This window comes from Anabrus simplex, chromosome 1 (assembly GCF_040414725.1).
Source record: "Anabrus simplex isolate iqAnaSimp1 chromosome 1, ASM4041472v1, whole genome shotgun sequence".
Lineage (NCBI taxonomy): Eukaryota > Metazoa > Arthropoda > Insecta > Orthoptera > Tettigoniidae > Anabrus > Anabrus simplex.
The window spans coordinates 23650209-23665418 of NC_090265.1; the positions used below are offsets into that span (position 1 = coordinate 23650209).

A 15210-nucleotide genomic window follows, 5' to 3' on the forward strand; every position below is an offset into this window, starting at 1 on the left:
TCAAATTGTAATTATGATCTAGTTTTCCAGTTGTTTTGTTCCGACATGTTTGTGAGGTGGCACTTCTATATGTTCCTGGTGAGTGGATACTGTATCAAAGTTTTTATTACTTTCCGATCTTGTACAGTGTAACACGTTACTCCTATTCCAGCTTACTAAGTTATTTGTGTCTCTGCTCAGTACCGAATGTAATACTTCCATGAACCTACTTATACCCGATATAATATTGCTTCTTTAAGCGCATCTATCTACGTGTGATCATGCTAAAATCGGGCATTAGTGATGTAATCGTGTGCTTTTGTGATATAAGTGTACTATATTAATTGTCTCGTGACTGGGAAAGAATTTATTGAATCCCAAATAAATATCCGCAAGACAAGACAGTTTGTAATGACATTGTTGGCCATCCTGGCAATTAGTTATTCTGTGATTTTGTTTTTGAGTTTTGATAATAATGGCAAATGGATTGTTTGTATTTCTCCGAGGGAGAATTTTTCTTGTCGTGTGAAGTTCTATACGGTTTCGGTCAATTGGAGACCTGATAAGTTCTTGCATTTCCAGTTGTAACGTGTGATTTTTTTGAAGTATTATTAGTGAGTTTTTTTGTTGACTCCTTTTGGTCGAACATATTTTAAGCAGCGCTACGTTTGAAATAATTAGAGAAAGACGGACCAACATCAGATAAAATGGCATTGGGACAAGAACGTGAGTGATTTTCATACTATTTTGCTGAACCGGTATCTTTCGTTAATAGAGCATAGTTTTCATGGTAAAGGTTGCGAGATCTTGTTTCTTTCTGGTCTCTTGTATTCAAATGAAAGTGTGATTTCTTGAGGGTTTTTTAACTCTTTTTTTTTTTTTTTTCTATTGTGAACGTAATGTAATTCGAATCTCAGCATGATGCAGTTTTTAGGGGCGCCTCCGTATCCGGTGTGCATATTTGGGAAAGCAGAGGAAAAATATGTTTAGCGATAGGCTACCGTAAGTAGCAAGAAGGGAGACAGCCTTTGCCAGGGACCTACAATCCCGCCCCAAGAAGTATTCATACTTATATAGAAGAACGAAAGCCGACCCTTTGTGTGTGTGTGTGTGTGTGTGTGTGTGTGTAAATTACCGGGAGATTTGGCCGTGCGGTTAGGGGCGCGCAGCTGTCAGCTTGCATCTGGGAGTAGTGGGTTCGAACGCCAATGTCGGCAGCCCTGAAGATTGTTTTCCGTGACTTTTTAATTCCCCATTCGCTGCTGTAATTCCGTGTTCAATCTTCTTTCTAATTTTCCTGATGGTGTCTAGGTTCTTTTTCCTGTTGGGGGTATCACAGGACTTAATCTCACTTGAAAGGTAGGCCTATTTCAACAAATTAGGGAAAATATGAAGCACTGCTCCTGGACGTGTGATTTCTTGAGGGTTTTTGAACCTTTTTTTTCTATTGTGAACGTGAACTAATTTGAATTACAGCATGATGTAGTTTTTAGTAGCAATTCCGTATCCGGTGTGCATATTTGCGAAAGCAGAGGAAAATTATGTGTAGCAGTATGCTACTGTAAGTAGCAGAAGGGAGACAGCCTTTGCTAGGGACCCACAATTCCACCCCAAGAAGTATTCATACTTATATAGAAGAACGAAAGCCGATACTGCGCGCGTGTGTGTGTGCGCGCGCGCACGCTTGTGTGTTTGTGTAAATCACCGTGTACCTTAACCCTTTCAAATCATCGCCATAAGACATATCTGTGTCGGTGCGACGTAAAGCCAATAACAAAAAAATAATAATATAACCCTTTCAAGTACAGAAAGAAACTGCTACATGCATTCATGGCATTCTATGATATACTTCTCTGTTTGGGACCAACCTAAATTATGAAATAATTTGTTTTGAAGGAGGCATCTCTGTTTCCGAAAAAATGATTGGGACATAATGTCCCTGTGTATGTTAAAGGTAACAAATTGGCAAAACTTCAGGAAAAGTAAACTGCTAATTTAAGGGTATAGACCTATACTGTATTTTGCTATTCACTATTTCTCTACAGATCATTCACTAAATATCTTAACAAAGTTTTAAGCATGGTACCGTATTCTTGGAAGCACTTCCATCCCACAAGAAAGCAAAGATGAACATTACGGATTGAGCAGAGATTATTAGTGCGATTTTATTTTTCCTTTCTTGTACAATTCCTACACCGTTTCCTGTTTTTGGCCTTTGTCATACATTGTTCTGGTGTTTTAGATTCTACACCCCTTTCTGGTGTTTACCGCGTTGGGTAATGATCTTCTGCCGATCAATCCCTTAGCGATATACTGGGGAAACTCCAGTGAGGTCAATGGTATTTCTGAATATTGGCCAATATCCTTGCAAAGTCTGAGGTACACTACACATGAATTATTCACTCCAATGTTGGCAGAACTATAGTAATCGGTACTCAAGGTTTAGTAACACGAGCTACCACTAGGTATCACTATATAGAAATATGAATCACCACCTTATCAATACACTATTTTATTTACTACCAAACTGGTAAATAGGGTCAATACCGGTTTCGACCCCTATGGGGTCATCCTCAGTTGACACATATAAATATCTATAAAAACATCACATATAATAGTTAAAGTTTAAAATTGATGGGTCATTAGTATACTGGTAAGTACATATGCATGTATTATGGAATTTATAAAATTGTTCTATTAGAGCTATTATGTAGATTTTCTGTTTCTTTGTAAACAGTATCAAAAGTATTGTATTGGATGTGGTTCATCCATTTGACAAAATGCTAGTGGATTGAATATGTACATTTGCTGAGAGGTACATGCTATTCTATTTTACAATTTTTGTTTTACATAATATGGGGTAAAATTATTACATTTGCACATATATGGTGATATTAGGTACAGTGTAGGGTGTTAAAGATGTACTATTTGAATTTTCAGTATCCTGATTAAGTTTGTTCTATTAGAGCTATTATGTAGATTTTCTGTTTCTTTGTAAACAGTATCAAAAGTATTGTATTGGATGTGGTTCATCCATTTGACAAAATGCTAATGGATTGAATATGTACATTTGCTGAGAGGTACATGCTATTCTATTTTACAATTTTTGTTTTACATAATATGGGGTAAAATTATTACATTTGCACATATATGGTGATATTAGGTACAATGTAGGGTGTTAAATATGTACTATTGAATTTTCAGTATCCTGATTACATTTCATGTAGTGGTTGTAAAGTTTACTGATTCACTTGTTTAGTTCAGTTAAATGCATAATGACCTTGTTGGTTTGAATTCTTAAAATTAAGATATTGGTATGTAATACCTAGTTAACATGAATCCTTAATATTAATATATAAGTTTGTAGCACCTCTTATTCCCGTTTTCAGTCTTAAAATAGAATTGTGTCTTGACACTTTATTTTGTTAGACATATAAAAGTCTTGCTAAGATAAAACTTTGGGGCTAAAACCGGTATGAAATACTTATTTAAAATACATTAGATAATGGTATTGATATGTGGTGCTATGTGCATATTCAAAAAATCTAAATGAAATATAAATATAAATTGGTGACAGTACTGTAGGTTGTTGTATTGTAGGTCTATTAAAATGTATGTTTACTTGAATAGGATCGATCACATGCTGTACGCGTTACGAGTGAAATTGCATAATATATTATAGTAATAACTGGTAATTTTGTAGGATACTGCTGTTGTAGTTGGAAATCTTGAATATCATTGAGAAAATGTTCTCATCTTGTCGCGTGTCGAATACAGGTTGAGTAGGTCAGCATTAAGAGATGAAGTGCATATTGGATGTCGTATATCTAAATTAGGTTGTACGTTGGTTGTATCGTGGAGACGTGTTGTAAATTAATATATGTTGGCTGTTAGGATCGTGTGCGTTGAGATCTCAACAGACAGCCATACAGAGCACACGATCCTAACAGCCAACATATATTAATTTACAACACGTCTCCACGATACAACCAACGTACAACCTAATTTAGATATACGACATCCAATATGCACTTCATCTCTTAATGCTGACCTACTCAACCTGTATTCGACACGCGACAAGATGAGAACATTTTCTCAATGATATTCAAGATTTCCAACTACAACAGCAGTATCCTACAAAATTACCAGTTATTACTATAATATATTATGCAATTTCACTCGTAACGCGTACAGCATGTGATCGATCCTATTCAAGTAAACATACATTTTAATAGACCTACAATACAACAACCTACAGTACTGTCACCAATTTATATTTATATTTCATTTAGATTTTTTGAATATGCACATAGCACCACATATCAATACCATTATCTAATGTATTTTAAATAAGTATTTCATACCGGTTTTAGCCCCAAAGTTTTATCTTAGCAAGACTTTTATATGTCTAACAAAATAAAGTGTCAAGACACAATTCTATTTTAAGACTGAAAACGGGAATAAGAGGTGCTACAAACTTATATATTAATATTAAGGATTCATGTTAACTAGGTATTACATACCAATATCTTAATTTTAAGAATTCAAACCAACAAGGTCATTATGCATTTAACTGAACTAAACAAGTGAATCAGTAAACTTTACAACCACTACATGAAATGTAATCAGGATACTGAAAATTCAATAGTACATATTTAACACCCTACATTGTACCTAATATCACCATATATGTGCAAATGTAATAATTTTACCCCATATTATGTAAAACAAAAATTGTAAAATAGAATAGCATGTACCTCTCAGCAAATGTACATATTCAATCCATTAGCATTTTGTCAAATGGATGAACCACATCCAATACAATACTTTTGATACTGTTTACAAAGAAACAGAAAATCTACATAATAGCTCTAATAGAACAAACTTAATCAGGATACTGAAAATTCAAATAGTACATCTTTAACACCCTACACTGTACCTAATATCACCATATATGTGCAAATGTAATAATTTTACCCCATATTATGTAAAACAAAAATTGTAAAATAGAATAGCATGTACCTCTCAGCAAATGTACATATTCAATCCACTAGCATTTTGTCAAATGGATGAACCACATCCAATACAATACTTTTGATACTGTTTACAAAGAAACAGAAAATCTACATAATAGCTCTAATAGAACAATTTTATAAATTCCATAATACATGCATATGTACTTACCAGTATACTAATGACCCATCAATTTTAAACTTTAACTATTATATGTGATGTTTTTATAGATATTTATATGTGTCAACTGAGGATGACCCCATAGGGGTCGAAACCGGTATTGACCCTATTTACCAGTTTGGTAGTAAATAAAATAGTGTATTGATAAGGTGGTGATTCATATTATTTCTATATAGTGATACCAATCAATACAGACATGAAGCTTATAAATAATAATAACTACCACTAGGTGTCGTACGCAAATTGACTGTCGCACTAGTAGCGCTGAGAGGAACGGCAATGCTGCCAACTGCTGGTTGTTGGTTTGATATGGCTCTACTTCTTTTTTCTTGCCGTGCGGACAGTATGCGCCGCGGCGATAGAAAAGAGCCTCTCGAAGGGAGTGTGGCCCCTTAGGGGCCACTGTTCTCATGACAGAGATTGGTGTGGATGTGCGAAGATAGGTTACAACTACTAACTTTTTAATTGCCTTGCGGACAGTATGCGCCGCGGCCTTTTAAACTTCTCTGGCCGCTTCATAATTTTTTTCTTCTGCAATTGTTGGTAACAAAATCTTGGCCTCATCTTAATTGTGACAATGACGTCATCCTCTTCTATACGTGAACCAGTCACCATTTTAAGCAGTGGAGTATGGCGTCTAAAACAGTATTTTGGTTTACCTATAAAAAGTAACTATACTTCTAGGGGCGGGCGGCTTGGTCCCTGGCAAACGTATTGAACACATCTATCTTCCACGATCATTGTAAGGTGAGAATAGCAGCATTTAAAGTAACATTTTATGTAATAATCCTTGAGTACCGGTTACTATATTTCTACCCCAATGTCTATCATATCAAAGAAAAGTCTGAGGTAGTAGTTAATTTTTGCACTGCGGTCAATTTCGTAGCTTACTTTTTTCTGATCCATGACATCTACCCCCCCCCCCCCCCGTACACTTGTTATAGGGCCCACTTAGTAACCATGACAGGACAGGGAACGATAACAGAATCAGGGGAACCCTACATGCACCATTTTACAGTAGCCTAGTTACCTCAAGTGGTGATATGAAATTGGACATTAGGTACACTGGCATATTGTCCATCCACTTGAGGCAAGATATGCAATTACTAGTCAGAAAGTGAATATCCCCTCTCCACATAACTTTGTTCTCTGGGAAATTTTTTGGCAATTTCTCTTTGGTTATGTGCACTGTTCCACAAGTTTTCGCATTCTTTCTGCAAGAGCTGAAGAAGTTGTCCATTTCACAGTCGTGATCAATATCTTCACAGTGAAAGGTTGGTCTTCTTCAAATAAATTAAAAATTAAGAGTAAAATATTTCCACCTTTTCAATACAAAATCAAGTAATGTGGGTTACATTACGGAAGAAACATTTATTTTCTTCCCCCATTTCCATTCCCTTCCAATCCCCATTTCTTTCTGAAATTTCCCCTCCCTTTCTTTTTCTTTTTCTTCCTTTATTTTGCTTCCCGTTACAAGTTCTCCAATACGTCCAACACTTAGCAACGCAAGGTGAGTCACATTTTACATATTTTCTTTAAACATTTTTTTCTATTTTTCCTCTTTTCCCATTATTATTTCACTAATTTGGCTTTTATTACTATTTACAAGTTTATTCATTTCATTTAATTCCGCATTGAACTGCGAATCTTCTCCACCATTTTTAATTTTTTAACTTTCAAGTGGGCTACTTTCACTTTCAATTATTTAAGGACTTTAATCTCTTTGAATGACTTCTGTTTACCATCTTTTTACATTGTTCACTGTGTGTGCATGGATTGTTTTCTCAGCCTTACTGATATAATAATAATCGTATGGCCTCAGGTACCGTTTGCAGACATTTTGATTTGATGCCATCTGGCTGTCTGCTCGTCAATTTCGACGTTCCGTTTTACTCTAGGTCCGCTGGATGGCAGACAGAATAAACCGGATCTCTCTTGGGCGTCTATGGTTGAGATTTAATTAATTTTGTCAGGTAAATACCAAATGTATCACCAGAGATCTTTTACATGCCGACATCGTACGACATGGAGTGTCGAATGGACTTTCTTCCGCCCTTCAAAAATCCGACTACCTCTGCCGGGTTTGAACCCGCTATCTTGGGATCCGGAGGCCGAAACTCTACCACGGCTCCACAAAGGCAGCTAGCCTTACTGATGATTTGCAGCTTTTACAACTCCGCATCATATGATACGTAATTCTCAAGAATCTTCATTATTATTCAACGACAATTGATGTATTGATGTATGCAATTTTAAACATAACATGAACCTTTGATCACCAATGAGACCTTACCTGCAATACGTACAACATATCGCAGCACAACTGTCAGAACTTCATAAGGAGTGATATATACAAACCTCAAGAATCTTCAACACCCAAATTATTTTTCTTGAATTTTCCCTTCAACGGCTAAGTGCATCTATTTATGCATTTCATGCATTATCCAAAACTTTTACAACAATTTTGACTTTTTCACTGTGTTTTCACAACTTTTTTACAATTTCTATGAACTATCACATACATTGTGCAACTAGTTCCAATAAATGTTTCTTTCGTAATGTAACCCACATTACTTGATTTTGTATTGAAAAAGTGGAAATATTTTACTCTTAATTTTTAATTTAATTGTAATCACAGTTCAATATGGACCATTCAAAAATGGAATTCATTTCTCTTAATGGTCTTCTTCATCCAAGGCGAGAGAGTCTTCATCATCACTGGCCTCAGGTTCCAAAAACTGAATTCATGATCTCTGGACATTTTCTGGAAAACAGAAAAAATATTTCATACATCTCTTCTGTATAGTTTTCAAGACTATGTGTGATATAGTTCTTCAGGTAGGAAGTGCAATCTTAGAAAACGGACATTACCAGCCTAATGAGTTTACTAGCTGATAAACCCATGCTTCGCTACAGAATTCTACATTGCATACAAAATTCTAGGTTAGGTAGAGTACACGTTGTGAGTAAGATTGTATTAAATTGCATAGCCCAGTATCCAGTATTCGGGAGATAGTAGGTTCGAACCCCACTATCGGCAGCCCTGAAAATGGTTTTCCGTGGTTTCCCATTTTCACACCAGGCAAATGCTGGGGCTGTACCTTAATTAAGGCCACGGCCGCTTCCTTCCCACGCCTAGCCCTTCCCTGTCCCATCGTCGCCATAAGACCTATCTGTGTCGGTGCGACGTAAAGTAACTAGCAAAAAAAAATTGCATAGCTCTTAACGTTACCCTAGAAACGCGACGGGGAAGTCGTCAAACATCTTTATTTATGTGAAGAGCGGGTTAGTGAATTTTCATTGTAATGGTAGGCCATCTTGCCTACCATTAGTCACAATTAAGTTGGGGAACTTTCATTATAATGGCAGACTCTCACCCTCCACCTGCCTTTTTATATCCTCAGAAAGACTGCCTTAGTGGTTTTCCCAACTAAAATCAACATAGGTCATTACAATGACACTGGTAGGAATGTCTCGATTAAAAGCAGTGCTGTCATATGAAATACTCGATCAAATGAAAAAACACACATTTTCTCACTTTCAACGAACAGTAGTACGCTGCCGATCTAACAGTCCAAAGTTCCAGAGCTGGAATGACCAGGCCGCAGACAGCCATGGGCCCAGGGCAAAAAGTAAAAACTAAGCCCCTTAACTCATCTCTTTCCTAGGAGTAGCCGATGAGTTGGAAAATCTCAATTCACTACACTGGTGGGGGAAAAATCTATCTGACTTGGAGGCAAATTTTTTCTCCATGCCAGAGGAAAAACCCCCTCTTGGCTGCTAATTTGGAATAAAATGAATGTACAATAAAAGTGAAGAGGAAGAAGCTTTTCATAAGAAACGGCTCTTTTCAGGGTTGAATTTTGAGTTATTTAGCGAATTGTGGTGCTATAATTTGGAATAGGCCTAAATTGTAATTCTAGACCATGTCATAAGTGAGCCTCTGCCATTATTCCATTAATTGTGCACACTGATCAATCCAGTCAGCACACCAGAGTAGGGATCGAATAGCTTGAATGCTATAATGAACCAGTGTGTTACGCACCAGCAGTATCAGAAAATGTATGAACTAGAGGAATGGTATGCTGGAGAAGAAAGTTATCTAACTCCCCAGCTATTTCTTGCCAATATTCATGCAGGCTGTTATACTCTGTATGCAGCATTACTCCCATCTATCAGAGATGAGTGGCAGCATAGGAAACAAAGTATATCGCAACAAACAATGGTCGACGTAATGTTATTGTTGATCAGTTTTATGAGCGTTCGATATTGTAGGCCTTCACATTTAGTTTTTTCCGACTCTGAAATACCACTCTTATCATAGTCGGTACGGTAAAACTGAATAAAACATAAGTGATCAGAAATTGTATTCTCTATAAATTCTGTTACGTAGTACTTTTCGACAGGTCCAATAACGTAGGTATTTAAAAATTAAATTTTAAGCGCCTTCCCCTAAACTACCATTTCATCCAGGATGAATAAAATTGTTTATAGCTTAGACTGTATTTTCTTATTCTCCAACTCTATATCAGATTTTCATTAAATTCTGTTTACCTATTTTCTCGTGGCTCAGCGATGATATGGACTTAGCAACAAAAATACAAATTCAGGAATATCTCTGTTATCATAGCCGGTACGGTAAAAATGTATAAGACATAAATGATCGGATATTTAATACTATATAACTTCAATTATGCAGTATTTATCGATAGGACCACTGATAACAAATATTTGAGAATTAAATTTTGGGCCGCCGAGCTCGATAGCTGCAGTCGCTTAAGTGCGGCCAGTATACAGTATCGGGAGATAGTGGGTTCGAGTCCCACTGTCGGCAGCCCTGAAGATGGTTTTATGTGGTTTCCCATTTTCACACCACGGCCGCTTCCTTCCCATTCCTATACCTCTCCTATCTCACCGTCACCATAAGACATATCTCTGTCAGTGCGATGTAAAACAAATAGCAAAAAAAAAAAAAAAAAAAAAAAAAATGGGCCTTCCGTAAACTACCATTTCGCTCAGCGTGAATAAAATGATTTATAGCCTAGATCGTAGTGGCTCATTCCTCAACATTACATACCGATTTTCATTAAATTCTCTTTAGCTGTTTTCTCGTGATACGTGTACATACGTACAGACTGTTACTTACGCTATTATACAAGGCTGGGAAATGAGCAATGAGAGGTAGGGTCACCGAATTTAATTTTCACTTCTCCCGCTAGGATCGCCTTTCTTAGACATAAGTTTTTAATGTCTTCTTATGTTCAGCATGGATCTTGTGACAAGTGCTTGTGAAACATCGCTAATGTACAGCTAGTTATGATGCTTACGAAGAAACCACATGTTCTGAATATTGCTTATGATCCATTTTTGTTGTAGTGCAAATAATCATGTGTATTATGCCAGAGACTAAGAGGGAGGTGCAGAATGGAAAGAAATAGAGTTAGAAATGGCTGTGGAAGTAAGGAGAAATTGAAGAAACTTACTAGAAAATTGAATCTAGCAAAGAAGGCAGCTAAGGATAACATGACGGCAAGCATAGTTGGCAGTCATACAAATTTTAGTGAAAAATGGAAGGGTATATACAGGTATTTTAAGGCAGAAACAGGTTCCAAGAAGGACATTCCAGGAATAATTAATGAACAAGGGGAGTGTGTATGTGAGGATCTTCAGAAGGCAGAAGTATTCAGTCAGCAGTATGTAAAGATTGTTGGTTACAAGGATAATGTCCAGATAGAGGAGGAGACTAAGGCTAAAGAAGTATTAAAATTTACATACGATAACAATGACATTTACAATAAGATACAAAAGTTGAAAACTAGGAAAGCGGCTGGAATTGATAAGATTTCTGGGGATATACTAAAGACAATGGATTGGGATATACTACCAAATCTGAAGTACTTATTTGATTATTGTTTGGTCGGAGGAGCTATACCAGATGAATGGAGAGTTGCTATAGTAGCCCCTGTTTATAAAGGAAGGGGTGATAGACATAAAGCTGAAAATTACAGGCCAGTCAGTTTGACATGCATTGTATGTAAGCTTTGGGAAAGCATTCTTTCTGATTATATTAGACATGTTTGTGAAATTAATAACTGGTTCGATAGAAGGCAGTTCGGTTTTAGGAAAGGTTATTCCACTGAAGCTCAACTTGTAGGATTCCAGCAAGATATAGCAGATATCTTGGATTCAGGAGGTCAAATGGACTGTATCGCGATTGACCTGTCTAAAGCATTTGATAGGGTGGATCATGGGAGACTACTGGCAAAAATGAGTGCAATTGGACTAGACAAAAGAGTGACTGAATGGATTGCTATATTTCTAGAAAATAGATCTCAGCGAATTAGAGTAGGTGAAGCTTTATCTGACCCTGTAATAATTAAGAGGGTAATTCCTCAAGGCAGTATTATCGGACCTTTATGTTTTCTTATATATATAAATGATATGAGTAAAGAAGTGGAATCAGAGGTAAGGCTTTTTGCGGATGATGTTATTCTCTGTAGAGTAATAAATAAGTTACAAGATTGTGAGCAACTGCAACGTGACGTCAAAAATGTTGTGAAATGGACAGCAGGCAATGGTATATTGATAAACGGGGTTAAAAGTCAGGTTGTGAGTTTCACAAATAGGAAAAGTCCTCTCAGTTTTAATTACTGCGTTGATGGGGAGAAAGTTCCTTTGGGGGTTGTAAGTATCTAGGTATTAATACTGTATAAGGAAAGATTGTCATTGGGGTAATCACATAAATGGGATTGTAAATAAAGGGTACAGATCTCTGCACATGGTTATGAGGGTGTTTAGGGGTTGTAGTAAGGATGTAAAGGAGAGGGCATATAAGTCTCTGGTAAGACTCCAACTGGAGTATGATTCCAGTGTATGGGACCCTCACCAGGATTACCTGATTCAAGAACTGGAAAAAATCCAAAGAAAAGCAGCTCGATTTGTTCTGTGTGATATCCAACAAAAGAGTAGCGTTACAAAAATGTTGCAATGTTTGGGGTGCGAAGAATTGAGAGAAAGGAGGAGAGCTGCTCGACTAAGTGGTACGTAGTAAATAACACTTGTATGTTTTAATATTCATCCACCTATTCAATACAATACAAATTTTTATAAATTAGAACATTGTGCTTATTAAAATTGTTGACATGAAATTAGTATATTAGATGGTACATGTTTCGCCCATCAGTAGTGTGCATCATCAGCCATTTTTTCCACCTTAGAATAGATCAGGTACCTGATTGGAAATTATCTATGAATGCTGTTAAAAACTATGTCGTACAAAATATATTGGAGATCGTTAAACAACTATTACAATATAAAATGTAGTATGCTGTTATTTGACAATATTAGTGATAATATTGGAGTCTAAAACATGGCAGTTGTTTGAGGATTATGACATAATAAAAGATATTACAATGAAGATAAAAATCAGAAAATACATTCCATTTAGTTGTCACATGGCGTATTGTTAAAAAAAATTATGGAAAGTTAAGCAATGGTAATGGTTGTTGGTTCTTGCAGTTAATAAATGTTGATTTTCATTTATTTGCTTATAGATTTTGAAGAATTGTTTTTATGGCCTGGTTCCTTTTGAGATGATATTAGTTGGAAATGTTGGTGCCGTAGGCTATATTGGAGTCTGTGTAGGTGTCATTAGACCATCTTCTATGATGTGGTAAGAGTTTGTGATCTTGCTGTTGAGCGTGTTGAGCTAAGCGTGTTAGTTGGAAGGGAATGTTGTTGTCATTCGGTGATTAGCCAAAGGTATGATGAGTTCCCTTCGACCGCTGAGATGTTAGTTTACGTTGAGTGTTTTAGAGTAACTGGCAGTCGTCGAGCTCTTACTACGCGTGTTCTACGGACCCAAAAATGAATTTTATCACATGTAATAAGTGAGAGATGGCGTGGAATGACATTAGTAGATGAATAAGTTTGAGTGGCAGATTCCCTATCTGTTGTTTTCCTAGCCTTTTCCTAAATGATTTCAAAAATTGGAAATTTATTGAACCAATCCCTAACTCCCCTTCCTATAAATGAATATTTGCCCCAGTTTGTCCTCTTGAATTCCAACTTTATCTTCATATTGTGATCTTTCCTACTTTTATAAATGCCACTGCCTTCGTACTCCCAGCTCTTGCCTATCCCATCGTCGCCATAAGATCTATCTGTCAGTGCAGCGTAAAGCAAATTGAGAAGAAGAAGAAGAAAAGATAAAAGCAGCAAAACGCGACTGTTGGCAAAGCTTCAGAGTGCACTCCGCAATGTTAGTAACACGAGCCACCACTAGGTGGCGCATGTGAGTTGACTGTCATTTGTGTAATACTTAGTTTATCCACTAGTAGCGCTGAGGTAAGTACGATGACATGGAACTACAATGGTGCCGCCTGTTGCCTGTTGAAGTATTGGTTCTCTTCATTGGTTCATTGTGGATTTTTTTGCTATGGCTGTGTGGTGTTGTTGGTTTGCAATGGCTGTGTATGGTGGATGTGACATTAAGGTGACCAATTTTCAAGCGATTTTAAGGAGAACGAGGCTAATTTTATTCTTGTCCTTGAAGGACATAATTTAATTACTACGACCAGGAATTGCGGCAAGTACGGTCTCTGTGTCAAATTGTGTACCGTTAAAGGCAAACTAATTATTTTTAGGTGCCGTCGTCGCGCTGAAGGCGGGAAAGAGTATGGGTGGTATGAGAGAGAAAGAAGACATTCTTTGACTCAAAACTTTCCATATTTGACATTTCACTATTTTCTGTCCTTTGGTGCAATCTGCCCAACCCAATCACTCCTTTCATCAAGCATGAGTTACGTTTTTCTTCCTGCACTATAGTCGATTCGTGTAGTTTTTGTCGGGAGGTGTGCATTGCTTGGGTAGACACCAATGAACAGAAATTTGGTGGTCCTGGTGTTTTCGTCAAAATCGACTAAAGTAAGCTCGGGAAATCCAAATACCATAGAGGATGACATACTGAGGGACAGTGGGTGTTTGGTGGTGTTGAACGGGGCAAGTGTAAAAACTTTTTTGTTGCACCTGTTGAAAGACTCGACAAGCAGACGTTGCTTACTGTTATCAAAGATTGGGTTTTGCAAGGAAGTATCATAATAAGTGACAGCGGGAAGGCATACGATTGCCTTGAGGACGAAGGTTACCTACATTTATCTGTTAACCACTCAATTCAGTTTATAGACAGCCGACGGAACTGGCATGTGAACACAGGCAATAGGAGGGTCATGCCTAATGATAGGCCACCTGTTCACATGCAAAACATTGAAAACAGGTGGCAGCACATGAAACACGGGAGTTTCTCTATTCCAAGATTTGGTAGGAAGAAGGCGCACTTTGGTGGTTATCTTGCAGAGTTTCTGTTCAAATCAACCTTTCCGTTAGAAACCCGTGTACACGAGTTTTTTAAGGCTGCCGGTGTACTCTAGCCTTCTCTCCATTAATGTATGTTTCAAAGAGTAATAAATTTTGAAGTATTTTTTATTTTATATATTATTTCAGTAAAGAAAACAGTGTCTGGGGGCTTAAGCCCCCAGGTAGGAGGATTTGAAGAAAAGTGAGGTTATCGTCTGCGCCGTGACCCTTTTAAACTTTGCTGGGCACTTCAGCGTATTTTTTTTCTTCTGCAATAGTTGGTAACAAAATCTCGGCCTCTTCCTTGGTGTCAATGACATCTTTTTCCATACGTCAACCAATCTCCGTTATAGTACCGCATAAGCGATGGACTATGACATCTAAAACAGTATTCTAGTTATAAAAGTAAATATACTTGTAGGGGCGGGTGGGTTGGTCCTTGGCAGACGTGTTGAGCACATTTCTCTTCTAGAATCGTTTTTAGGTCAGAATAGCAGCACTGAAACTAACATATTACCGTATTTCACGGCATAATCGTCGCCACCGCGTAATCGTCGCATCCTTTATTTTCAATACAAAAATCGGACTTTAAACCTTTAATTACATAATCGTCGCACGTCCAAATTTTGTTCACTAATCTGGTTAAAAGGTAAATGGAACTGCAACGTAAGTTGCACATGAATG

At 37.1% G+C, this 15210-nt stretch overlaps 1 protein-coding gene across 3 annotated transcripts in view; it reads left to right on the top strand.

The window, feature by feature from the left end:
- Positions 1–448: 448 nt before the first annotated feature.
- LOC136883405 (bromodomain-containing protein 8) overlaps positions 449–15210 on the top strand; it is a 445412-nt gene continuing 430650 nt past the window's right edge. For all 3 annotated transcript variants that reach the window (XM_067155679.2, XM_067155690.2, XM_067155698.2), the window contains exon 1: positions 449–705. In XM_067155679.2, coding sequence (XP_067011780.2) covers positions 687–705 — 19 coding nt within the window. In that variant the 5' untranslated portion in view covers positions 449–686. The remainder of the gene's footprint in view (positions 706–15210) is intronic.